A 21,217-nucleotide genomic window follows, 5' to 3' on the forward strand; every position below is an offset into this window, starting at 1 on the left:
TGTGCCTTGAACCAAAGGGTACCGTTAGCCTTTAATTCTGACTTGATTGGAATTCCTGCCCTACATGCAATGGAACCACTTCCAGAAGGCAGTTCTATAGTCACTGCACATAGACCTAGCGACTGTGATAATACCTAGCCCTTGATGAATACTTTATGCTCATGTTTACTGCAGAACAAGTGCAAAATGGGCAGTAACCACACTGACTTCGGGGTTCAAACCTCAACACACAAGAAATAACAGCCTGGCATCAAAATCTTTACCATCAAACATGCCATGAGAAGTGAATCCACCGTCATGAGACCTACATGTTGTGTGTGAACTGATGCTGTCTGTGTGTGTGTGTGTGTGTGTGTGTGTGTGTGTGTGTGTGTAGATTCTATTTCTGTGCGGACTGTTTTCCTCAGTGTGTATCTCTGCAGACTGGTCACAGCAACTTGCTACTGTACGTACATATGTGGACCAGTCCAAACAGACAGAGTACTGCTCCCTCAGCTCCTAAAAGGAATCCGACCCTTCTGTTCCCCCACACAAATGGCTCCCCGCCCCCTTTTTCCACACAATCATTATAAAACACAAAACATCAATACGCATTCCCAAGGCAAGGGCCGCAGCTACCAGTCTGTCTTCCAAGTGTAAATATGTGCACTGAGAGCGGGGAGAAATCTCTGATGGATGATGACAGTAATCTAGTGCGCCGTCATTCACCCCTGCTGCTGCCCAGAGCGGCGGGATTCTGAATCCGCTCCCTCCAACACGACCCCCCCCCCCACCCCCCCATTACCCCCCCCCATCCCAACATCGCATTCATTGTGCTCGACAAAATGAAGACATAAAACAAGATCCTCTGTGCAAGGCTGAACAATCAGCAGTATATCGAGCCGGAGAGCCAGCTCTGACATACTGGAGTGAAGAGGGCCATTGAAAAGAAGGATTCGGTACCAGAAGAAAAAGGCGAGCTTGAACACAACGTAGAGGCGGACTGGCCGGTATGCATGCTGGGTAAAATGAATCTCGCTCAGGCGGCCAGGTCACTTTGTTATCTGTGGTTATGCAGATATTAGGGCCCACGCTGAAAGCATGCTTTGAGAAATAAGCAGCGTGCAGAGGAAGGCGGAAAAGCTCTAATTTAACAAGGTAAAATTCACTTGTTCTGCAAATGTGAGTTCTGCTTCCTTTGCTTAAAATTCTTTTCGGAACTCACAGAAAACAATCTTAGTGCCCAGTCAACCCCCACTTGTACTGTGATATTTATAATCTCAAATACACAAAGAGTGGACACGCAGAGAAAACTGTTTTAAAACAAGTGGTGCCATTTTGATTTTGTTATGGTTTTGTTTTCTTTGAAGAAAGCAGTTGAAGCTTAAGAGAAGTGTTTCTGAAAAATTACCAACAAAACCTCCCAAAGCCATCAAATAAATTCACTAAGATGTAATAAGCATCACTGAGCCAGCCTTCTAAAAATGCTTTAATTGTGCAGTATAAAAACTGTCTGTTATGAAATCATACACGTCATTTTGGCTATGCAGTACAGCAGAAGCCTACATTCGATTTAAGCCATTGGCTACCCCATATTTCATATATGCACATCTAGTGGACCTTCTGACATCCTGGTTAGGAAGAATACAAAATGTCAACTCTCAGCTGCCTGGCAACGCTCACAACATGTCTATCATAGACTCACATAGACCAAACAATGTCTGCTACAAGAGCACAGCGCTAACAATGCAAGTCTAAACATTGAAAGCAATAAAGTTATTATTATTCAAGTATTAAGCTGTAATAAGTTGACATAAGTGCCTGTGATATGATTCACCAAATAAAACAAGAAAAACAATGAAAAACCATCCGTCCGTTTCCAAGCTGCATTAGAATAACCAAAACCAACCATGGTTGAACACCAAGGTATTCACACCGAAACACGCACAGGTAAATTCAAATATCACTTACAGTGTTAGCTAAAGGCTCATATACTCACTTAACACGCACACATCGCATGCACGAGCACACACATGCAAACGGAGCTACTGCTAACTTCTAATTGCATAAAATGCGGTGCCATTGTGACGTTATTGTGACAGTTGTCTGAAAAGACGCACTCATTGCAGAGTTTGTGGAAAAAGTTGTAAAGACATAACCTCGGTAGGTGAGCCTATGTAAGCACTTCAATAGGGATCAAAAGAACAGGATCTCTCAGGCACCTGGCTTAACTGTACTGTGCTAAATATACATATTTAAAAAAAGAGCTCTTAGTGGAAGCTGCTTTGGGACTGAATATATATCTCCTGCAACTGTGACAGTCTAGGTAAGAAGGAATTCTTTTTTAAATCTATAAAATGTGCTTGGGGAAAAAGGAAACGAACACTCAGGATATTTAAAAAAAATGTACATCATACACTTTAAATGCTTACAGATGTACGTAAAGTGCATAGCATACTGTGGCAAACAGAAGAACATTATGGAAATAAATACTGAAAGGTTCCCCAATGGGGAAAAAAGCTCTACCTCAACCTGACACATGCTGACAGGACAAATAAGGAAACGTTTGGTACGCTTCTGCATAAAAGCAATGCAAAGCAATGAAACACACACACACACACACACACACGTGCCAAGGAGGATAGGTGCGGGGAAAAGAGGGAGGATGATGATGAAATGAGAGGGAGGAAGGTTACTTGAGTCGGGGGACGGCATGGTGGAGACGATGACGGGCGGGCCGGTTCGGCGGGTCAGCTTCTGGTTGGCGACATTTTGGGCGCTCTGCACCTGGAGGGTGGAGGAGGCGGCGGGCAGGAGGGCGCTCTCGGGCGCGGCCCCCTTGCGCAGGAGCTGGGGGCTGAGGTGGGGGCTCTGCAGGGGGGACGCCGGCGGCAGGCTGGGGGCCCTCTTCATCAGCTCCATGGGCACCGTGTAGTTAGTGGAGAAGGTCTTGGGGGCCGCGCCGGGCCCCGGGCCCGGCTGGTGCTGCAGGCCGGACGTGGGGAGCCCGGTGTGGGCCCCGTACGGGGGGCGGGCGAGGGGCGACACGGCGCCGTACCCCCCGGGGCTGACGGGGTACCCCGCCAGGGCGGACCGGGCCGCGGGGTAGGTGGCCGTCTCCAGGAGGTGCTGGGAGGGGGCGCTGCTGGGCCTCCGGCCCAAAAACTCTCCCATCCTGGGGGAGAGGGACGTGAGGGGGGGCTGCTGCATGAGGTGGGGGTCCAGGGCCTGCTGCTGCTGCAGGTACACGTCGTTGCGGTGGCTGAAGCTGTTGGAGCGCCCCCGCGCGGGGGGGTGGCCCCCCACCGCCCGCTGCAGGTCCATCCTGCAGTTGAGGACCACGCGGGAGAGCGCCCGCGCCTGGCCCAGGTTGGGCGCCACCGAGCGCACGTCGTGCTCCTCCATCATGGCCAGCATGGCGGCCGAGTCGAAGCCCTGCTGGAGCAGCAGCGTTATGGTGCTCTCCGCCAGGCCCTCGGCCCGGAGGAGGGCCAGGAACTCGGGGTCCACCGTCCGCTTGGGGTCGCCCGCCGCCGCCATGGTCGCCTGGGGGTGGTGCGGGGGGAGGGCGGCGGAGCCCTGCGCCGCGGGGGCCAGGCCGGGGTCGTAGGCGGGGTCGTAGGGCAGCCGCTGGGCGGCGGCCGCCGAGGCTCCGTACGCGGACGGGTTCTCCTGACGCAGCATGATCCCGCGCCCGACGGTCCCGTCGAGTCCCTGGGAGGCTGGGTCCACCACCAGGCAGGTGGCCGCTGTCTGGCGCGGGTCCAGGGGCTGGCCGTTGACGTCGCTGTAGATGGGCCGGCCCGAGAGAGGGGGCGGCTCGGCGCCGTACCGTGGGACAGGTGGCTGGACCCCGTAGCGCGCCGGAGAGAGGTCCCTATTGCTAATGCGATGGCCGTCTGGCATCATCTTCGCGGCGACAGGATCCCTGTACAAGCGGCTAAGCTCCTGAGCCGAGGGAGGAGGGGGGGGAGGAGGCGGAGGAGGAGGAGGAGGAGGGTGGAGGGGGAGAGGAGCAGGTGTAGCTGCGGTGGGAGCCGTCCTGGCTTGTCCTTGATCCCACGTGACCCGGCCCCCCGCCACCCCGTAAAGCGCGGCTGATCGGCTGAGCGGGTGCTGCTCGGCGGTATAAAAGCCGTGCGGGTCTTCGGGCAGCCGCTCGGCCAGCCCCGGGTCCTGAAGGTAGTACTCCTGAGGGGGCAGGGAGGCCCTGGCGGCCATCGGCGGCCTGTGGTAGAGGCCGCCCGCCTCGGGGACGGTCTTCCTCACCAGGCGCTGCTCCATGTAGCTCTGCTCGTACACGCAGTCCTGGTACGGGTAGGGCTCCCCTTTCTGGCCGGGCTCGGGGGGTAAGGTGCCGGGCGGCTCGTACCAGCCGCCGCCGTCGCCCCCCAGCGCCGCCGCGCTCCTCCTGCCCGCAATCGTGTCCGTGGTGACGGCAGCCGACTAACCCCGTCGCCGGGGCCCACACACCATCCCAGAACGTCCCACCCAACGACTCACCAGACCCACCGCCACTCGCCCGCTCGCTGGAGACGGCTGTCGCCGGAGAAAACAAAGAGGGCGGCTATAAAGAGGGGAAGAAACGGTGCAGTGTTCCCTTTCAAGTCTTCAGTTACACTTACATCAAAAGGACAGGAAAGAGGAGAGAGAGAGAGGGAGGGAGAAAAGAAGACGAAGCGCGAGGTATCGCTTCACCCGATCTCCAGCCGCAGTTTTTTCCTCCCTGGAGGTGGTGCTATCATGTGGCTCCATGTTAGTGGGCAAACCCTGAATAATTCAACTGTGGAAACACTATCAGGCGGGGATAAGGGAAACAGAACACCACACACGCGCACGCACGCACACATATGCACACACACAAACACAACGCACCTTATGAAGACAGTTGTACTACTCCATAGCTGCCTATACAACAGGGTCTCCACTTGTGTCAGGATCAAGCCTGAACTGGATTGGGGGAAACTGGGGCGGAGTGGGGTGGGAGGAGGGGGAGGTGAAGCGAGTTAGGGGTTGTCCTAATCCAGAGGATTTATCCTTTCCTACTATGGGTGGCACGTTTTACTCGCCCCAGCAATTGCTATAAAGGATTAGAGGCTAAATAAAACCCATTTAATTCCGCTGCCTCCTGTGACATCATTCAAGCCAGATGAAGCGCATCACTCAAGTCGCCGCACCTCCGATAACAGACCCGCCCCTCCGCTCCATTTATGGAAAGTGCATTTTCATCCAGGCCAACTGAAACAACGCAATTCACCCGAGTCCTGTTCGTTGAGCAACAGCCCTCCGTTGGCCAGAGGCATTTAGGCAGCTAGTGAAATTTATACGAGGCTTATGTGGAATCAGAACACGTTAAATCCCCTGTTATTGCGCTCACATCAGTTAATAAAGGCAACGACACTAATGCCAGGCAGGCACCGCTAGCCGCTACTCCCTTCCCCAGACGTAGCCTTCGCCGGTCCCGCTCCGCGTGCACGAGATGGCTCCGCCCCCCCCCCCCCCCCCCCCCCCGAAGGCTTCAAACCGCACGTATGTTTTCGGAGGGAACGTGAGCGGGAAAGGCAACAGAGCATCGCATGTTAAATGAACAACAGACACGGTTCTTTTCAGCAAACACCTCCCAAAGCACCCTCTCTCCAGGCCCCTAGCAGAGGAGGCTGTGCGCCGCGACGCGAACGCTCCACAATGGGAGGTACCGCGAGGAGACGACGCGCTCCGCCTTTGTGCCTAACGCAGCCGTTCTCTTCTGGAGCTCCGGCTTTCTTAGCCGCGGCTACCCGATGGGCTTCCACCTCAGATGAAAGACTTGTTCATTTCCCAGCCACACTGTGGCTGGGGTTCGGCTGAAAAGCTCCCCCTTCCGCGTCGCCTCTGCGCCGAGTAAACACGACAAAGGAAACGCACCTCTCAGGGTCTCTGCAGATGGGCAGGGACTTTTTATACGCCGAGAGTTTTTATACTACGCGGACGGTGCACAACAGCGCCCGCTGAAATTCACAGCGTGCCCTTCCTCGTTCGGGAAGGACACTGTGAATTTAGTGACGGTGAGCTGGCCCCAGACGCCCCCCTCCTGCTGCTGTAACGGGTGCATTAATAGGGATTGCCACAGCCGCTAAAGGTATTTAGACTTGCTGCCATAATGTTATAGGCCCGAATCCCAGACGAGGAAGTTGCCAATTCTGATTTTCAAATATCCGGCAAATATTTGGCCCTACAGACTACAGACGAACAGCGTGCAGCCGCACTCGACAAAGGAATGGGGGGGTGGGGTGGGGGGCATCTGACGCTGGCAGGTGAATCACCTTTTGCGCAGGCCTAACGGGGTGAGGCTGGATCGGTGCAGTGGGCAGAACATCAGCTGATAAATTCTGCCGTAGTCACGGAGTCGCAGGCAGCGGGATTAAGGAGATCATCGCTTCCGATTCGGAAAACTCTCTGCTATTTGCACTTTCTCTGAGCAGGAGAAAGATGCGACGAGGCCCTCTGGGCAAAACGCTGCCAAAACTGTGTTTGGCAGGCTTGTAACCAGCGTTCACGGACTTAAAATGAAAAGATTGTGATTTAAGCGCGTGGATCCCATCATCTTCGTATAGCTAGCATTTGGAGCCTGCAGATATACAAACCTAGATTGATTTGTGTACGCTCGCGCGCTAGCTTTTAGATACGTACGTCAAGACGGGTTCCTTTATTTTGTTAAATTAGAAGTGGGAAAAACTTCAAGAACCTGCCATTAAGGCACAAAAGAGGAAGGAGATTTTGACAACAGAGAGCAGCAGCCTCTCGTTTTCATCAGCTTAGCAGATCATAAAAATGACTTTAAAAAGCCTTGGGGGAAGTGAACTTCCACGGAAGAGACGGCATACAGCACTGCAGCAATAACCACAGGAAGTGATAAACATCACTGTGTTACCATCGCGGGGAGCTGTCAATAGCACTAACCGACAAAACACGACAACAACTGACAACTAGCGTTTAAAGTGCTCCTAAAGTGGGTCCTGCAGTATCAACAAGCCGTTACGGGCCTTCCGTCTTCCTCCTCAGCCAAGACAACACTCTTCGGCCATCTCTCACGCCCTCGGTTGCTCATTTTGGAAGTCAGACGTGACACACCGCCAGCATTAAAAGGCCATCCCGATCCAAAGCCGCAGGGGCAGGAAGGCTAGAAAACAAGCTCTCAAATAAGCCCCAGATGAAGGGAAAAGCAATAGGTGCTTGAGGAAGGGATCACAGGAATAACATCCCACAAACCACCGAGGAACCATTTCAGATGGATCTCCTGTGCCCCTAACTGCCAATTCGATCTGGCACATCAACAGAAATAAACATAAACAGAAGTAAGGATGGCAATAGATAAAGCCACACAGTTTAGCCCATAAATATCAAATTCCAGTGGATTTTTTTTCAGCTTTATCATTCTGTTTTCTGACCACACATTTACAGCCCATTTATTATTGTTCCAGTGTATGTTAATGGCAAAGAACACACCGTGACCAAACAGTATAAATAATTGCTTTTCTGCAGACAGTGTTTATAGGATCACCAGATCAAGTGTCCGTCAACGTCAAAGGGAATGTAAATGAATTCATTCTCTGGCACAAAGTACAGACAGAAAATGAAGGTATTAGTGCTGAAAGATGCCTATTTTTATACCAAGCAGGTGCTTTTTAATAACCTTTTGCAATCTCTCGCTCTCCCTCTCGGGCCCAGGAACGGTTCGGCGGTACCTTGCCACATCACATGGTGTGATCACCCTCTGCGGGCTTAAGGGCTTATGGATAACTTTGGAATTGGTTCCAGGAGAACAGCTCTTTTGTCCAGCAGCCGCATTCACTCTCCCAACAAAATAGATTTCCTATTAAGGGTTCCATTTTGATCCACATTGCATGCATCAAACCAAATCAATCAAACAATATTGCCATTCCACACAGCAAAGATTCACTTATAAACTACAGCCGTGTATGGAGCGACCGAATCAATACCGCTCATTTTACAGCAGGTTATCAAGCGCAATGCCGTCTTTATTCGGCGACAGCCAAACGGGCCGCCTGCTTTCTGCTCCTGCCTCTCGTTGTTTCCAGTTTCGTGCTAGTAGTTGGCCAAATGAACGGGAAACGCAATGGAAAAGATTTACTTTCGCCCTCGGCTTAAACGTGCTTCGCGGGTCTCACGTCAGCCATTTTGATATACTCGGCTCTCGGGTATGAACTCAACAGATGCAAGCCTACATACCTGAGTCGATACAAGCAACACACAGCATTTGTAACACATGAAAAAGATTTTCATTGCACTTTCATAATGAATATGCCACAGACGAGGAGAGTGGTATGATGGATGCCACGTTCCTTTCATGGTTTATTCTGATTGCTATAACTTAATGTGCCTTGACGAGAACCGTTTGAAACTTATCTTGTTTGATTACCAAACACAGAGGTAGTAGGTACCAATTTATGCATTTGGTATGATGTTTGGAACCTATCCTTCCATAGTCAGGTGAGGCACTTTAACTAAAGGGCCCTGTAACATGCATACCATATTCCTATTTGTGGAGGTTCCTGAACTTAGCCAGGCACTCAGTTAGTGTTCTTGCAGAACTGTACCTGTAAGGGTGCAAGAGTGTGGGCTTCAGCTAAAAACACAAATGACTGATGCTGGGAGCCAATGGCGTGAAAGACTACAGCTTACAAAAGCTAAGACCACCGTCGCCTCAGAGCCTGGTAACTGGGTATGTGTCTACCGGAGCACAGATGTTTTGGTGTTCTGTACCTCCTGTCAGAAATGCCTGGAATCTATCTGAAATGTGATAATGTTGAACAGTGTCGTGTAACAGAAGGGAGCGGTCTAGGTTGAGCTTCCAGCACCATCTTCCAGCACTGGAGGTCTCTGGCCACTAAAGGCTGTAGCCTGTCTAGGTGTGCAGTGTCCTCCACCCCCACCCCCTGCCCCTGACTCCACCACAGAGCCACAGAGAAAGGACTGCCTTTCAGTGAGCTCCGACGATGACGCTGGCGTATCCATTCATTCTCCCCGCTCATGTGAACTGGCTCGGAATGCACCGGAAACACAGCATTTCTACAGGTCACTGGGTCAGCCATGGCAGAAGCAGAGCAGGGGGCTGGAGGATGGAGAAAGGGGGAGAGAGGGAGGCGGCGCAGAGACTGAGCCCGAGGAGCCGCCGAGCAGGGAGCCGCGTACGTCACCCGAGCGCGGCTCCCAGAGGAGGCCGCCGAGGAGCGCCGCCGTTAGCGCAGCCCGTGGTTAGCGCAACGCCTCGCGGGGGAACCTCCGGATCACAACAACATCCCCGACTCGTGTTCCTCCTCTCATTTCTCATTTCTCCCCCCCCCCCCCCCTCCCCACTGCTCCTCTGAGGCTCCTCTCTTCCACATCAGCGCTCTCGCTCGCCGCGATGCGCAGAGGCACGGCGGAATCGGCTCACGGGGTTCCGCGGCTCCGACGTTTCGCAGACGCGCGGCGCGACGGTCGAGCCGGAGCTCGCGCTCGCCGCTCGGAAATCAGCCGCGGTCGCGCCGTGTCTGTTAGCATCCCGCAGCCCCTCCGCAAAGCTCACGCCCGGAATACCAATTATTTAAAAAAAAAAACCTGCACCGGGCAAGTCCGTAATGATATCGCGATATCAATAAAACATCAGCATTCCGGGTCAGGGTCGTCACGTGCAGCATGGCTGAGGCCTGGAGCTCTCTCCGCTCAGCTTCTCCTCCACTGTTCAGGGGGAACACAACCCTTCAGCAAAACAAAAGGGCCCAACACAGACGCATGTTGCACATTTATTATGTCTGAGGGGGGGGGGAAGAGTGGATTTTCACCATGTCCAAAAACCCAAAATTCCCACCAAAAAATATACAAAAAACTGTACATCAGCACAGGGAGGCACTTATTATTCAATACGAAGTCCTCATTGGTTTATTCCTACCGCGAGTTTGTCGGCATTAAAATGCAATATTAATCAGAGCGCTGCATCTCTCCAAGGCAACCGGCATAGATAACTATTTTTAATAAGCCCCCGCATATCGCGTGTCGTTCATTTCCACGCTTCCTGCCAAAATATTAACGATGCATTTCGGGGCCCGCCTGGGCTCGCTCAGGCAGAGTCCGTGAGCGGAGAGCGCCCAGCGCTCACGCACGAGACCTCGCATTTTTAACAGCGCTGCCATGTCCAGGTCAGCCGCGCTCGATCCTCGACATGTGACTCTCGACCCATCCTACAATTAACCGAACAGGTCGTGTTCTGTTGCGTTCCGTGGATGGCTTGGGGGCCGGATTCGAGCTTCAGGGCCAGATTCGAGCTTCAGGGCCAGATTCGGGCTTAAGGGCCGGATTCGAGCTTCAGGGCCAGATTCGGGCTTGAGGGCCAGATTCGGGCTTCAGGGCCAGATTCGGGCTTCAGGGCCAGATTCGAGCTTCAGGGCCAGATTCGAGCTTCAGGGCCAGATTCGAGCTTCAGGGCCAGATTCGGGCTCCGCGCTGGATGAACAAATCGATCGTTCAGAACGCGGAGAGGAGAAAGCCCGGGAACGTTTCGCGTTTTTTCCCGCTAACCCAGCCCACGTCGCGTGGACGAGAACGAGAAAGGCCGCGTTCTCCGCAACACGCAAGCGGGTGATGTATGGACCGGGCACTGCATTAACGCGGCCAGCCCCGAATCCAGCAGGAATGATGAATGAAATTCATCTCGGCATTAATCTCTCCGGGGCACCGCGGCGCTCCTGGCACAAGTTGGCGAGCGGCGCGGGGGGGGAGGAGATAATGCGATTCAGACAGCATCAACCGCAGAACCATTCCGCCATTAAACTTTCATAGGGCTAAATAAATTTCCCAACCGTGACCGGGAACTCGAAAATTCGAGTCAATTACGGTGATTGTACAGTATATTAAACTTTTAACAAGCCGCTGGCCTGTTTTCCAGAGCCCGGAGAGAGAGAGAGAGAGAGAAAGTGGCCCGATCGTTTTTGACTATTTCCCACCGACCCGGGTCCAGGGAAATTCTGCCTCTGAAGACAGCAACCCGCTCGCGTCAGACAGGCGTTCCGGAGCAGCGTACCGACTGCGCTGTTCCCTACCGGGCCTAGCGTCGCTGATCTGTGCTCAGCGCTCGGCATGCGCTGCTGCATGCTGGTTGCCGAGCGCCGATCGCAGAGCAGGGAAGGGAGGGTGAGGGGGTGGGGGCTGGGGGGGGGAGAGCATATTGGAATGCAGCTCCTGACTAGCTCCGACTGCCACTCACTGCACCTCTTCATCACCTGGGATGCAGGGCTGCGAAAACAAGCTCGTTTTCTCTTCAATTAAAGAAAATGGAAAGCGCCGGAGCCAGCCAGCCCCCCCTCCCCCCCCCCCCCCCATTTTGTTTTTCCATTTTATTCCGTTTCTTGTTTCTTGTTTCTGTCTCGCTCTGTTTGCATGCCATTATCGGCCGGGGATGAATTCATTTCTTCATCATGAAACCCTGCGAGCGGGTTGTTTCTCCCCGGGCCCCGGCCAATCGCATGGGGCGGGGAGACCAGGGAGAGGCTCGTGACCCAGATTTGGACGCGCTCCCGTTTCGACCGGAGTCGAGCGGTCACAGAGCTTCCGGCCGAACCCGCGGCGCGTTTCCCGGGCGCGTACTCAGGGGGCGGCGACAGACCCTTAAAGGACACCCGACCGTCCGGGTGAACCGCGATACGGCCGCTGCCCAACACGCAACACCGTAACAAAGTATCGTTTAGACTACCTTAATGGAGGATGACTCCGGCTCCTGGAAGAGGCCCAGAGGCCCAGCCGGCGGCGCAGCCGTGCCCGGGCACAGATGGGCCAGACAGAAGGGGAAGGTGATAGCGTGACACAATTCGGAGGGATGGGGTGAAACCGCAGCTCGTGGAAATGCACTCCGGTAAAGGTTAAAAGACAGTGCAGAGTGAGGGAGGGAGGGAGGGAGGGAGGGAGGGAGGGAGGGGGGGGGGAGGAAGCCTGAGGTAAAAATGAGGCGGTTCTGCAGAGTTCCTCCTCCTCTGCATCTGAATGCATAGCCAGTCAATACAAAACGTTTCAGGAGGGCTGGGGACCTTCCTGGTTTGAATTCCATTTGGTTGTGAAATAACGTTAGGACGAGAGCATTCCCCAGTCTCAGAATGTATTTACTGTATTCATTTCCTGTCGAAGAAAACCGTTCCAGACAATTCACATACAAATTATGTGAACATCCCCTTGTGGTCATCATTCAGTCAAGAAAAACCATCATAAAATGAATGCTAGTATTGTAGTATTGAAATTCCAGATCCGTTGGACATTGCATTATTCCTGAGAAAATTAATCTGAATGGCCATAGAATGAAAATTGCTTTTTTTTAAAATCCAAATTAACATTTAGAATTATACTTATTGAAACAACAAAAGAGAATAGACCATTCCTAGAATATTCCAAATGACTGAAACCATTTTCAAAATGGGGACATCGCTGAGTCAGCCTCAGCTTTCTGGGAACCAAAAACTGACAGCCGAAGATCTTCAGCGCCTCGGTCGTTCGCTAGCTCGTCCAGCTGCCTATCTGCCTATCTGCCGGAGCCGCACGGCACACAATGCGTGGCAGTGCGTAGACGCTGATCGAAGGGAAGTGCTCACAGAGGGCACCGCTAGCCTGCAGGCCGAGCGCTCGGGAAGAAAAACAAAATGCGCTCTACCCCCCCCTCCTCCGTGCCCCCCTCCCCCCAGCACCCCAGCCCCCCAGCCCCCCCGGGTGCGAGGTTGTGAAGTGCGCTGGGGCCTTCGCTTCCAAGCGCATTATGAAACCGGATGCAATCCCGGCCTGCTGTTGCAGCGCTGCGGCGTGCGCACGCAGCTCCAGGAGCTAGCAGGGCGCGGAGCTAGCTGTGCGTTTCTCTGCGTCCAACCCCAGAACCCCTGCTCTGAAAACAGGCCGCCGAGCCCCAGGTTCAAGCCTTCGAGTGCTGCGTACAACATTGGCTCAGATGAGTTCTGTATCTTGGTTTTTCTCCTTGTAAAGCCGCCATACTGCAACAGCCTTCCATTTTATAACAATGAGTCGATCTACAATGGGCCTTGGTGCTATCTCCTTGTTGACGAGACTTCATTGTGAAATAGGAACCCGTTAGTTGAAATGTAAAATGTATTGAATTTGTATTGAGAAATATATTCAACAACAGAAATAAAGTGCAATATATAACCATTATTCTTGCCTTTTTCTGTCTGATATATTGAAATATAAGAAAGAACGTACAATTAAGGAAAAGTCACAAATATATTGCAATGTATGGAAAAATATATTTGGATTGCCTCCATATAATATACAGCATATTCAAATGTATTGCTCAATTATATTACCGTGTATTTTTAAATACATGCCAATATACCTTTGTTGCGCAAGGGCAGCTGCATCTCAGTTTTATCGGCCTTCCATTGCCATATAAACCATAAGCTAAAACTGAGGGAAGCATCTATGCATCAAGTGGGGGAGGATTCGTACTGCAGATATGTTACCCCTCACTCCAGTACTATTAGCAATAAGTCACTTTATCTCCTGAACGGCACATAAAGCACAAGTAAACACACTTGTTAGACAACTGAAAAGATGAGGCTGGCGTTGACGCAGCCTCCCTTCACACAGCACTGAATTTATCGGCCACCGAACTTAAGTTGTGAACGATTAAAAGCAAACGCCTGCTCGAATGTGTTACGCCAGCCGCCTCCGTGGTGAGATTCAACGCAGCTCTGTACGCAGAGGTAAAAAAAAAAATTCTAACACTTAATTATATTGTAGATTTACCGAGCACAAATATTTTATAACTGGCAAAAAAAAATATCCACAGTATCAATCTCTGTTCACAGTATGACCTGAGAACTTCTTTACCCCTCCCTGTATTACACTGCTGCCCTAGCTACAAACTGGGATATGTGAGACTTCCCAATCTAGGCTATTTGCATTTGCAAAAACTCTTAAATGTTTACAGGCAGTAGCAATAAAAATGTAGGACAATTTTCTTTCCCACACCCAAGAATTAAATATGATTACTCCACAGAGCTGATTTGATTAAGTCAACTAACAGCACTTAATAATAAAAGTCTTATTCCAAGTGAGGCCTGGCAAGATTATGCAAAGTACGTAGCAGAATCTTTCAAGATCTAATCATGGTTGTCATGAAGCCACACGGTTTCCATAGACACGGCAATATTTCATATTTGAATGTCATTTCGTCCGCAAACCCGCACCTTCTGTTAATCCAACCAACCATAAACGACACATCCCCGGTTTCATTTTTGAATATACAGCGTCTTGATTTTGAAAAAATGATATCGCAGATTAAATCAACTATAAAACAATTAAACAAATACACTTCCTTGAATGAGACCAAAGCCTTGAAACAGTCAAGAACGTTGATAATCTTTCTGCAAAGATGTTTTTTTCCACCCAGAAGATATACGTACATGAGGAAAACTAGTGATGATAGAGAACAGTGTGAGAGAGCGATACAGAGTCAATCGATCACCTGTCAGGACTGTCCCTTTATGTTAACCCCGCTTCCAACAATAAAACAGACAACAGTCAATAGTCAATCTCCATTTTGACACCCAAGGCAGAATATACGTTGCTTTACGATTGTCATGGGGCCGAGATTAAATCTTATCAAATGCTTTTTATTTTTCCTCTTTCTTTTTAGGAAAATGACACAGGTCTACCACCGTGCGTGGCACAAATGACAGGGTGACTTTGTTGCCATAACGGCTCGCTAACAAATGATAGCGATCAGGAATTTAAGAGAGCCGCTTCGCACTCCCTCATAATAAAGACTTGCATTGCTTAATTCCCTCATTCGCCATGGCAGCCATCTGGAGCCACCGGTCCATTGCTGTGTGGATTCATGAACAGGTGAGCTCATTTATTACCAGCCACTTCGCTATCAGAAGAACACATGTTACGCTAAACTGCTGTGGGATCAGACTGTTCGCTCCCGGCCCCAGTCTGAGGAGCGTCCCGCAGGCCTGCCGGCGAACAGGCGCCCGGCGCGCTACGGAACGGAAAACAGCGCGCTTCGGTGCTCCGTACCCCAAACTGGCGCGCTGGCTGACTGGTAATGAAGAATGAGGCTTGGTAGAGTCTGATATGGTTAACAATTATTACCTCACCACCCCCACTCCCCGCACGTTTCCATAACCTATTCGAATTATGTCATTGGGGAAAGGAAGGATTTCAAACAACTGCAGCCATGACCCACATCTCCCCATGCACACACGACGCAATAAATCGTTCACTGACAGGACCAGGGTGAATTCCACCAAAATTCATTCAATGAAGGAAATTCTTTTAAATTTAAATTATGTTTAAATTCAAATCGTTCATATCAACAAATAGAAATGGCAAAGAATGATTTTTCAATGAATGCACTGAATTTCGATTACCGTACTCAATTAACTTCATTAAAAATGGATTGACACCAATTCTTGTTAGCAAGTTTTCTATGACGGGCCACTGTAAGCACCTTTCTGAAATTGTGCCTCATATCCAGTTTCAGACTGTATCATTGTCTTAAGACCATCTGAGCGTCCGTAAGGATCGGGTCTCCGGACGTGTGCGTGGCGGTCGCGGGTTTCACGGCAACCGCGTGCGTCTCCGGGGCGACCGCCGCACGCGCGTCTCGCTTCGCTTCCCAGCCGCCGCGCTGCGAAAGACGCGCATCGCCGGGCAAAGCAAACACGCTGTCGGGGGCGACGGTGCGTCGCGGCGCGCCGCCACATCATGGCCCATTTTCCAGGACTGCAGTCATGTCCGCTTCTCCCAGCACTGCGCGAGGGGGGGGGGCGCATATTAACCTGGTTCCCTAGAGGTCAGCGAAGAGGATGGAGCATCTTATTCCCAGAACACCTCCGCCCGTCCCCCCCCCCAGCCCCCTTCCACACACCCCCCTCCCAGCACGGCCCATACAGAGTCTCTCCGCCCTGAAGCCGACGGGCTGCTTGGGCGATGGGCCGTCACGACCAAAACACCTCCGCTCTGTGACATCATGCGCCGTTCACTCTGTACTCTGCATCCCAGTGCCTCTCTCACTCTCTCTCTCTCTCGCTCCATCTCTCACAGTCTATCCGTCTCTCTCTCTCCTCAGCCACACAGCTAACCCAAAAATACCGCCACGCAGAGGGTTGAACCACCCACCCCCCCCCATCCCAGAAAGAGCGTGCAGAGATTAAAGGAAGGCCCCCACCACGTGACCAGCCACAGGGCCGGGAAAGCGTTCTACCTCATTACAGACTCCCAGAATTCCTCTCTCTCTGACGAGCTACCCCGCAATCTGCCCCAAACATCAAACCGTTTTTAAAGTCTTTCAAGCACACCCCAACACCCTCCCATAGCCACGACCACCTCGCCCCCCCCGCTTCCCCCCCCCACCCCATCCCCTTCCTGTCCAGGGTTCTGCCAGCTCCCCCCCCCCCCCACCCCCCCCACCCCCCCCCCCCCCCATCAAAGCGGCGCTTTGGAGCTACAGCAGAACAGGGCTCCTGTGATCACACGGCTCCCGCGCAAACGCAATTAAAGGGCTGTAGGAGAGCACCGCTGGCTGGATGCCCGACGCTCCGGGTCTGTGCGGCGGGACCGGGGGGACTGGGGGGTCTGACGGGCACGGCATGCGAACCACGGGGCTCCTGTGTGCGTGTGCGTGTGTGTGCGTGTAAGAGGCGGGGCTAGAGGGGTGGGGGAGTGGGGTCAGAGAGGGGAGGGGAGGGGGGGTGGGGTCAGAGATGGGGGGAGTGGTCAGAGAGGGGCGAGGGGTCAGAGAGGGGAGGGGTTTCAGAGAGAAGTGGGATTTGGAGTTTTACTTTTATATTTTGCGTGACTGCTATTCTAGTAGCTCTTAACCTGTGTGCGTGTGTGTGTGTGTGTGTGTGCGTGCAAGCATGTAGTTTCCTAACAGAGCACAGTACATGCTCAAATCAGCATCAACGGATGCGAAACATCGTAATCACAGCACCCAGGCCTCCCTCCTCTTTATACTGAACAAGGGCCACCATCACTAGGCCCATTAGATTAGCATCATAGATCAAAGGTTCCCATTCACAACAACAAAAATTGATATAGTAACAGCAATATATTAATGTATTAGCAGGTAAACATTATGACTACAACAACTGTAGTAATAATAATAATAATAATAATAATAATAATAAACTGGTTAATTTAAAGTTTATTAACCATAAAGCATCGTTCTTTTCCTCTTCCCCTCCTCTTTCCTGTCCCACCTTCACCTTGCTGATACAGACATCTCGCAGTGTCTCCGACACTTCCTGTGCTCCCACACTGCGGAAGCAGCCCAGGCAGCCGAGAGAGCTTCAGCGCTCACGTATGATAATTAGGACAAGCTGTTTGCACACTCCGGTGGACCCTTCCTGTCTCAGTTCAGACACCCCGCGCAGAGCGAGCCGTCCTCCTCCTCCTCTTCATCGCACCGCGACGACTCACGAGCCGGCCGGATGGACGGCACCACTTCCGCTGAGAGGATGCCGGGCACAGCTCCTCGAGAGCCTCCCGAAATTCTGTCCCCGAAAGCCCAAATTCCTCTCCGGGAAGCACGCGCCCCCCCACACCGCCGGCACGATGACTAGGGAACGAGCCTCACCCACGGCGTGTGACACGGCACCGAGCTGACGTCCGCTCCCGAACGCGCGGAGCGCCGGCTCCTTCCAGAGATTCCATAAGGCTTCCTGAAATAATCCTACCCAACGTGACAGCAGGCGGGCCAAAGGACAAGTCAAAACAGCCAGTCAGACTCAAACTTTACCACGTAAGAAACTTTCCCCCCCGGTCTCGAAAACTTAAGAGCGTGTCTTCCTCTCAGAGCACATCACACTAACGAGACAAATCCCACGTCACCGTTTCAGTTCTATTTTAAAAAGCGAGCTGCTCCTGCTCTCCCGATGGTCTCATTTGGAGAATGTTTGTCTCCAATTAAAAATGTCTCAAATTCATTTCTTAAGCATTTCTTATGATAAGAAAGAAACATGTTTTACCACAGCATTGGATTTCCCATTCTCATTGCATGATTACATCTATTTGATAAAAACATTTTTTTTAAATGTTACATGAGAAATATTTGAAAGTGAAGGAGGCAGAAAGCAATGAAGGCTTCTTTAATATTTTTTTAAAGACTGTCCAACAGCAATGCTGCCCCAGTTTTGGGATAGTTTCCCGCTCCTGTGGCGGTGGGTCCACTGACCTGGGTTAAGCCAGAGAAGCCCAGGTTTGCCATCTGTGGGCCTGTTCCGCTGGCCACAGGACTCACCACCAGCGCCCCCCGACACACTGAGAGGGACAGCGTGCCCGTTCGGCTCTGCGCCAACTCAACACGGCACCCGATTGGCCAAGACAGAGCGGGAGGGGACGGAGACGCACTGCGGTTGGACGCTGACTGTGACACATACACCAGAGACCTGGAATTCACTCAACTCCGCAAAGCTAATGTTAAAGGCCGGGACAAGCTCCGCCCCAATAATTCCAACACTCGCTGGCCACTTGGGATGCTTCATCTCCTCATTTTTAAGCACCTATGGGTAGACACTTTTTTTTTTTCATGCTTTTCTTGCTCATTTCAAAACGCTTTCATCAGATCTGGATATCAGAAGTCCTTGGAGGATATCTCTCTGGTGGTTTTGGGTCACCAAACACTGAAGATTGAGACATTATCATCTTCAATTCCCCGACTATATCCAAAGACGGCTTACATGACTAACGCAGTTCTGATTTCTTACCTAAACACTGAGGACCAGAGGACCAGGAGACCAGCCCTGTGACATGAACTACACACATCATTACAGTTTAAAACTGCAAAATGAACAGTGAAGCAGGGCCTCCTTCAGAAGGGGTCAGTGGGTGAGGTCATTTCCTTAAAAGGAGGGGCAGGGGGGGAGGGGCCTTACCTTCGCAGATCCTGTCCAGTCGCTGCCGCTTCACTTTGTGTTTGTCGGTCAGAGCCATGCTTGCGCCCGAAGCCCTCCTCCTCCTCTCCTCCTCCTCCTCCTCCTCCTCCAGAGACGAACGCGTATTCTCGGTAACCTAACGCCCTTCGCGGGGTCCGCCCCAGCGCATAACGCCTCCACGCACCTGCACAGGGGCACAGAGAGCGTCCGGTCAGAGTCGCGCACATCCAAGTGCCCTGGCCCAGCCAAGAGATGCGCCAACAGCAGCATTTAACCAGAACCAGAACCCCCATCAACACTACACCCGATTCATCTCCTATTACCACTGACTTAAATAGCTAGCTGCCAGAATTTTCTATGATACATTCTGATAAACTGTTAAAGGCCTTGACAGCTTTCAGTGGGACTGACCGCTCTATGCGGGATTAAATCCAAAATATTCTGGCCTGCACTAGGCAAAGGTGCAGGAGGGCTCCAGGCTGTTCTAGACTCTCTCTCCCCCTATGCCAAAAGAACATCAAAACTCAGGACGGAGATCAACTCGCCCATTCATCCAGGAACCTCCAGCTGCCCTCTGCGCCTTCTGGTGTAACACCTTCCAAAGCAGTAACAAAGCTGGATTGAAAAATAAAAATCTAAAAAATAATAGTAAAAACCTTCAGAATCTCAGTCCTGGTGCGTGGCAGTAGGCTATTTCTTAAGAAACACAGTCTTGCACTTTCACATATATTCTGTTTATCTTTGCTGCTTGCTTCACCTCAACAACAACAAATTGCATGGGCTTGCATTTCATGCAATTTGTGAAGTTAACAGGTCACGTGGTCAGTAAAAACATGCCTTGACTTGACAGTCACAAAGTGAGAGAAAAACACCCACAACAGGTTGAGCCATTGACTCCAAAGGGCAATGCTCAGCACCACATCACTGACCTCAGTTCACAAATCAACATTTACTTTCACTTAATCACAGGTCAAATGGCATTTCCTCCAGGAAACAATGCATTTGTGAGAACAATTTTATGAGCCACTGCACAATAATTTAAACTAGAATGGGTTTTTTCATTTCTCCCAGTAACACTCAAAGTAGTAGGCTATATAGATGCATTTAAGTGACTGAAATAAATGGCATTTCATAAATGTCAGGGAAATATTTATAAAGGGGTCCTTATAGGAAAAAACCCTCCCAGCGACAGGGAAGAATCGGCATTAGGCTATATGAAATTTCCAGTGGGCTGGAAATAAAATTGCAATGACAACCTCTCGCCAATAGAGGGAAGTAGGACCTTCTCAGAAAGCAAAAAAGTGATGGATTCATTGACAATCATAAACATTGTGAACAAGGAAGTTGATTCTCGTTTGCTGGGTTCTAGGCAGGGGGCAACATAAAAAGTGCTAAAGGCAAGAAAAAACAGGAAGGACATTCTGTATGTGTGCGTACAGGAAATGGCAGTAAAATGCACATGCAGGAGGAGCTGTGAATACATTCTAGAACATATGGGAGGGTGGGTGGGTGATTGAGGGATAAAGATGTACAAGAACTGACACTGGCACAGAAGAGAGGAGGAAGTGGAGATAGTAGGGGTCAAACGTTTTTTGCATGCATCTTACAAAAAAAAAAACTTCCCACACAGTGCAGCGGTTAGTGACCACTTACTAATACAGGATCGTATACCAGTGATATAGGCCAATAAAATAAAACATGAGTCTCTCTCTTAACTGAACCAATGGTGCAATCGGACCTTCACTATTATTTTCAATGGTTTAGAATGGGACCTTTACGGTTATTTGTAAAGGACTGAATTTTTTCTTGTACTGTCCCATCAATCAACTAGTAAAGTACGTACACATATACACACACACACACAGTCTACAAAACACAAACCCACACATGACCACTCACACGTACTCCTGCAGTTTTCTCCCTGTCGACAGTGCCCTACGCCGTTCTGAAACCAGGCATTTATGATGCGCAGCCAATCAGCTAAAGGGAAGGAGGAGGGGGGTGGAGACAGTGGAGACTCCCAGCACTCCACTGTTGAAGAATTCACTGGAGTCCAATCCACCACTTTGAGATACTTCAGCCCGCCACATTGTCAAGCCTGGCTAACGGATGGCCGATAGACCTGCGCTCAGCAGCCGGTAAAGGCGACGCATTTCCACAACAGAGTGAGATGAGAAACGGGCCTGATAAAAGCGCAGGACTCAAACGCTCGTTAGCGCATGGCTGGATCGTTAAAATAAATGCATTCACCCGGACAGTGCCAAACAGACCGGACACGGGGTAACCTTCCCCCTGAAGTGTTACCATGGCAATAACACACCACA

The 21,217-nt window shown here is 51.2% G+C and overlaps 1 protein-coding gene across 3 annotated transcripts in view; it reads right to left on the bottom strand.

Annotated features, from left to right (window-relative positions):
- Nucleotides 1-21,217, bottom strand: part of LOC118221097 (C-terminal-binding protein 2) — a 100,215-nt gene that overhangs the window by 39,167 nt on the left and 39,831 nt on the right. For all 3 annotated transcript variants that reach the window (XM_035405795.1, XM_035405796.1, XM_035405799.1), the window contains exon 2: nt 18,894-19,077. In XM_035405795.1, coding sequence (XP_035261686.1) covers nt 18,894-18,951 — 58 coding nt within the window. In that variant the 5' untranslated portion in view covers nt 18,952-19,077. The remainder of the gene's footprint in view (nt 1-18,893; nt 19,078-21,217) is intronic.

The sequence above is a fragment of the Anguilla anguilla genome, chromosome 2, assembly GCF_013347855.1.
Source record: "Anguilla anguilla isolate fAngAng1 chromosome 2, fAngAng1.pri, whole genome shotgun sequence".
In the NCBI taxonomy this organism is placed as follows: domain Eukaryota; kingdom Metazoa; phylum Chordata; class Actinopteri; order Anguilliformes; family Anguillidae; genus Anguilla; species Anguilla anguilla.